This window comes from Mauremys mutica, chromosome 9, assembly GCF_020497125.1.
Source record: "Mauremys mutica isolate MM-2020 ecotype Southern chromosome 9, ASM2049712v1, whole genome shotgun sequence".
NCBI lineage: Eukaryota > Metazoa > Chordata > Testudines > Geoemydidae > Mauremys > Mauremys mutica.
In genome coordinates this window covers 89,916,998-89,922,997 of record NC_059080.1, presented here as the reverse complement: position 1 = coordinate 89,922,997, position 6,000 = coordinate 89,916,998, and the positions used below count along the sequence as shown (strand labels likewise).

Genomic DNA, 6,000 nt, shown 5'->3' with positions numbered 1-6,000 from the left:
ATAGAGATTTAAGTGTAGGCACTCCTTCTACACCTAACAATTCCAGACCCTAATTCATCCTGGAACTTGAGTGCTGCGAAAAACCTGGATTCATGCATCTGAATCTTGGCAATTTTTGGCCCCAGCCCCCAAATTGTATAAACCTAATATACCATATGTGGCTGCACTTGCACCAAGATGTGTGAAATTCTGAATTATCTTGGTAAAGAAGGAATGGCAACATGTGTTGTCTATTTTAATGGTATAATTAGGGGGGTTGGCAAAAAATGGAAGGATCCAGCTGCTAAATATTTGTGGTGCTTTTCTGCAGAGATGGGTCTGGATTTTTGAAGTGGAATTTGGGGAGCTACCATTCTCTATATGGCTGGTAGAATTCCTGGATTTGGAATTTAAATAGATCTGAATCTAGCGGGATCCATGTGCCAGATACACATTTTTGCAGAGCTGCTGCATCAGTTTGCAACAGGGCCTGGATTTTTTTTGGAGTCTCTACATTTTTTACCCCTCTGTTTAGACAGTAAAACTTGGGGAAGTAGTGCTCCAAACTGACTGACTGCACCAGGACCCAGGTCCCATGCATGTGTTTTTCCAGTGCTACTGGGCTGGGTTATACCAAGGGCCAGATTTTTCTCTTAAAGCAGGAACAGCTGCACTTCTTTTCAATTTAGATAGTACAATGGGCCAAAATTTGCCAAGATCCAGACGGAGCTAACCCAGAGCCGGGTTTTTGTGGTGCTCCAACTGTAGGAAGGATGTGGGTGTGTGTTTGTGGGGGTGAGTGTTTTTTTTTTCTTTTGAAGTGACAGGATCTGTTACAATTGTTCTTTGTTTTGATGGTCCAATTTGAAGGTTATAAGTCCACAAGTCAGCAGGGTCCAGGTCCAGGCAGTTTTTACCTTCACTCCTTTCCCCTGAAGGATAATAGTGCAAAACACATGGCATGGAAATACTGCCTCTCTCCTGAGGGAAGGCAACACCCACTTTGTGACTCTCACTCCTCCCAGGAAGCCGTGATAGACACTTGTGTGGCTCTCTCTCCATCCGACTGGAGGAGTTGATGTGTCTCATTATAAGAGCAGCCAATGCAGCCGCCATCCACAGAAAAGCAGAAAGCATGTCCTATTTAAATACACCCACTCCCCAGCATCACCCTTAGCTTTGCACCGGCCTCACCCTCCTTACCAAAAGGATTGCAAAGGAAGATTTGCCCAGGCAGGCACTGTTTGCTGAGGGATTTTTGTTTTGTTGGTTTTTTTTTTGTTTGGTTGTGTTGTCTTTTTCCTTGGCGTGCCGTGGGGGTGTCTCGCACCCCACCCCCGCCCCCCTGCTTGAGGAGAGGAGTGCAATAGACCCAGGTGGGGAATCCACGCGGAAGATCGCAGCGTTTCATTTATATTTTTGGTCAATTTCACCGGCAAAGAAGTAAACATGGCGAGTGATTCTCCGGCTCGGAGCCTGGATGAGATAGATCTCTCAGCCCTGAGGGTGAGCAAACCCCCCCCTACTCCTAATCCAACCCCCCTCGCCCGTGTCTCGCCCCCCGCGCGCGCTTTATGGCTCGGCGTGGGATCAGGTGGCTATTTTATGCAAGCGGGTGGCATTTATTCGGCTTTGCGAGCGTGATTCAGGCGCAGCTCTGGGCGCGCGCGCCCGCGTGTGTGTGTGTGTGTCAGAGCCCCAGTGAGCGTGTGTGTGTGTGTGTGTGTGTGTGTGTGATGCTTTCTGCAGCTCGAGGGGAAAAATAAATAAATCTGCATAACTCCCACCTGTCCCCCGCCCCCTCCCCGCCGTGCACGGAATAACTAGCCCAGGGTGAGCCGCGAGTCCATATTGCCCGAGACGGGTTCGGTCGCCCCCCAGCGCTGTGTGTGTTCATCACGTAGCTTTCGATGGGGGGGTGGGATGTCGCTCACTCCCCCCCCCCCCGGCCTGGTTGGTGGGTGTTTGTTTTGTGCATGGGGTAAGTCCAGGCTTGCCCGGCCCGGGTTTCCTTTCCCCCGTTGCTATTCGGCCCGCCTCTGGCACGAAGCGAACCTGCTGCTGCAAGGTAGCGAGCCTGGAGGGAGATGGGGACGTGTCTGTGTCTGTGTCTCCCCCCTGCCATGCTCTCTGCTGGGGCTCCGCCGCGTGGGCTGGGCTGGCTCTGCGGCTCGGCTCCACCTGGGAGAAGTGTGACATTTCCCTTTCAGCTGGGTTCAACCAGGTGCCGGAGACATTGGCTTGAATTAAAGCGCGCACACACACACAGCCAGACGCAAACAAACCCTGGCCAGGGAGGATGTGGCTTTTCATTTCGTTTTGTCCTCAGATATGTGGTAATTCTTACAGCAGCAGCAGTTCCCCTGCTGATCTGCATGCTCTTCCGTGGGGCCTGGCTCAGCTGCTGCCTCTCCCCTGTATGCGGGGGGAGACATAGAGTCCATTTTGACGTTATTGTTGTGAAATTAGAACATAATGAGCCCTTAATGATTTCCCTCCTCACCTCCATTGCCCTCAGGAGAATGGGATGCACCTTTCCTTGCCACTCTCAGCAGGCAGTGCAGTGTCTCCTGGAGCTTGATTAAATAAATGCTTGCACACACACCTGTGCGTGTGTGTGTGTGTGTATTTGTATTTTTATACACACGGGTCATCATTGGAACGGAATCAATGTTGGCTACTAACATAGATGTGGTGGGTGGGCATTGGAGTGTGTAGGGTCACACCTTGTGGTACAGCACATTGTTACACACTGATGCTAAACCCTGGGGGAGAGTGAGTGTGTGTGTGTGTCCGTGTCCTCATCTGTTTTCATTAGCTACCCCCCACACACACTTTTTTAAAGATAAAGCTCTTATTTTTATTTAAAGGGTACCATTTAGATGTATAGTTTACCAAATATGGCAGCCATCACTTTCTTTGTGACCTGATGTTTTTTCCTCCTGTTTCCGTAACTTTTATTTTCTTCCATCCTTTTGGTCCTAAGAATATATTGCTGATTTCAGCTATTAGTCACTTAAAGGAGTCGTAACTAACATGGTGTTGAAATTCCTATCTGAAAGCTCATTCCTGCTTTATTACAGCAAGACTGCTTATTCCACTGTCGGCACTGACTTTTTCAAAAATAAAATTAAAAGCAGCATCCACTGAAGACTTTCAAGAGTGTAGTGTTAGAAATATTATTTGCTTCCGTGGAAACAAGATTCCCATTTAATTCATTTGCCCCACTTTCTTGCTGAATAAGGGTGTAACTGTAAATGATTGCTCAGCAGTACAAGGTGTGGACAAGATTGGAATTTCAGGACCGTATATTTTAAAAATAAACATTTAGGTCCAATTCACCTCTGATGAATATCGGGAGAAATGTGATTGGCCATAACACCAGTGTAAAGCAAATGTAATTTGAGAGAAGAATCAACTGTGTTTTTGATTGTTTGTTCTCAAGGAACATCAGCAGTTTAATATCATCATAACACTTATTTTAAGAATTTCCATAACACTTAAGGACCTGAGTGTTTTACAGTTATGTTGTCATATTTTTGTTTGTGTGTGGTGTGTGTTTTTTTTTTTTTTGAATGGCAGCTCTTGTGCAAGATATATTCTGTCCAAAATAACTGATATTCTTTTAGCCTCTGAGCAGGACTGAGTTTCCATTAAAAAAAAAAAATGATTCCAGAAATGGAGATATGAAATCCTCTACTGAAACTGCATTCATTTTGCCTCTTGCTATACACTCTTTCCGTGGCATTGTGCTCCTGTCCCCAGATTAAAAAAAAAAAAATGCAACCAAACCCCCTGCCTCCATTAATTTGGTCAGCCACAGGATCTGTTGGCTTAGATTAATGATAGATCTGCCTGAACAGTATCTAGATGTCGAGTCTCTTCATGCTGCTGCTTTGAACCCCTGAAGAATGGTTGGTGCCAATGTTGACTGGTGGGGAAGGAGAGTGTACGAGAAAACAAAGGGCACACTGGGAATCTTCACATACCAAAGTGAAGACAATCTGTCCAGAGCTCCCAAAATTAAGAGACAAATATTGGGTAGGAGAAAAGCCTACTTGTATCTACTACATTAGTTAAATTATTCAAGAACAGTTAATCTGTGTGAACATTTGACCCTGCGTGACTGATGCTCCAAGGCCGGCAAGACGTAGGGTGAACCGCTGTTCTGGCTCAGAGGTAGCCCTTAGCATTAGGGATCAAATTTTTCTCAACACCTAGCTGTAAAGAAAAGATGTCATTAGTTCATTTGGGCCCAAACTTCATTTTCTAATGCTTTTCTCCCCACTGTACATGGCACACATTTCCTGGGCATAGCAGACATTTCCTGGCTATGCACAAAATCCAAAGAGGAAGAATACCAGACGCTGAATAATTTAAATGGGAGAGGCCTGTTATGGCACTTTCATTTCAATTATTCAAGTCAAACAAAAATTGGGTCCCTAATTTGTTGAGGAATAGATCTTCTAAACTAACCTCATTTAGCACTTAGAAGGTTATTCAGCTGATCCGTTGAGGAGTTTCAATCATTCCACAGCATCTGAATCAGAAATCAATAGTAAATTTGCCGCCAGAACACAAAACATGTCAGTGAGGAGTAATTTCATAAGGCTCATGCAATTTACAAAATTAGGAAAGGGCTGTGTGGCTGCAGCTTTGTAAATGTGTGTGTCTGGGTGGAGGAAACATTGTTCATTTCTCTACATGTCTGAAATAGTGAGAAATAGCTATTAAAAATGTTATAAGACAGAAGCAGCCAGCCGTTCAAAGCCAGGTTGATATAACAGTTCATGCCTAAAAACAAAATAGGAAAAACTAAAAGAAATGCTTATGAAACAGATCACTATGTTTGATTCAACTGAAATTTTGGTTTTTGTAAACGTGCTGATGAGAAAGAGAACACAATGCACAGAAAACATGCCTATTAATAAGCAGTCAAGTAAACTTACACTGTGCTGAGTCGTCATCATGAGGTTGTCTTTCTTTCTTTCTTTCTTTCTTCTGGTTTCCTTTTCTCTCAAGTAATAGGGGTCTATTCGACACTTCCATGGAATTAAAGTAGGGTGTGCAGTTAAATATTGATCATGGTTTGAATAAAACCAAGAGTCCTGCAGACCTTTTTTCACGCAAGCAGGTTTTAGTGGCCTGTGTACTCCCACTGACTGTTTGCCTGACCAGGAATTTGCAGAATTGGACTATAAACTGACATTAATAAATGCCATTTTAAAAAAAAAATAAAGTTTTTCCACATTGATATTTATGCCAACCAAAGATTGGGCCACCACAGTAGCGTGTGTATGTGGAACAAAGGTCTGAAGCAATGAAAAATTATGCATTGAGGTGTGACCTGCTTAAAATGCATGGATCGATGCACCTGGTAAGCATATTTAGCGCCCAATTCTGCCTTCTTCGCTGTCTGTCTCCATCAGTCATTTTATACGGTGCTCATCATCATGGTATCTGTGTGCCTTGGCTTCGACAGGGAAATCGGAGGGCGCAAGAAAAGGCAGAATGAGGCCTTACATGTTGGAAGAATTCTGGAAATATTGATCATTCAGAAGGCTGATGCGTATTGTTAATGTTACAGAAAACTGTAAGTTAAGATGGTGAAGATACCTAAGACCTGGTAGCACCACATATTACACTGACATGAGGATTAGACAAATAACAAAATAATGTTCTTTTGTACTGGGTTGGAAGATATTATTTTATATTTTTGCCAGTCCTTTTGACCTGTTTAGTAGCAGAATGAGTTGAAATTGGCTTGGCTGTTAGCAGAATAATGTTCAATATCAGGAATAGTTCAGGCTGTTGAGATGCACTTTAAATAGGGGGCTTTTTTTTTTTTTTAGAATAAAAATGAGGATTTAGTAACTAGAGCTCCAATAGGACATTTTTTTGCTACTGTTAAATTCACAATATGTTGTAAATCCAACATAGTTCTCTGTCTGTAAGGTGCTTAAAGATTTTTTTTTTCTCTTTAAGAGGTTTTCTAACCTGCTTCTCTTTAGTGGGGTCCCA

At 43.8% G+C, this 6,000-nt stretch overlaps 1 protein-coding gene across 10 annotated transcripts in view; it reads left to right on the top strand.

Moving 5' to 3' along the window:
- Window positions 1–1,028: 1,028 nt before the first annotated feature.
- TNIK (TRAF2 and NCK interacting kinase) overlaps window positions 1,029–6,000 on the top strand; it is a 295,814-nt gene continuing 290,842 nt past the window's right edge. For 4 of the 10 annotated variants that reach the window (XM_045030264.1, XM_045030265.1, XM_045030271.1 and 1 more), the window contains exon 1: window positions 1,041–1,485. In XM_045030264.1, coding sequence (XP_044886199.1) covers window positions 1,429–1,485 — 57 coding nt within the window. In that variant the 5' untranslated portion in view covers window positions 1,041–1,428. Of the gene's footprint in view, window positions 1,486–6,000 lie in introns of all 10 variants that reach the window. The other 6 variants (XM_045030269.1, XM_045030274.1, XM_045030266.1 and 3 more) reach the window with 4 other exon arrangements.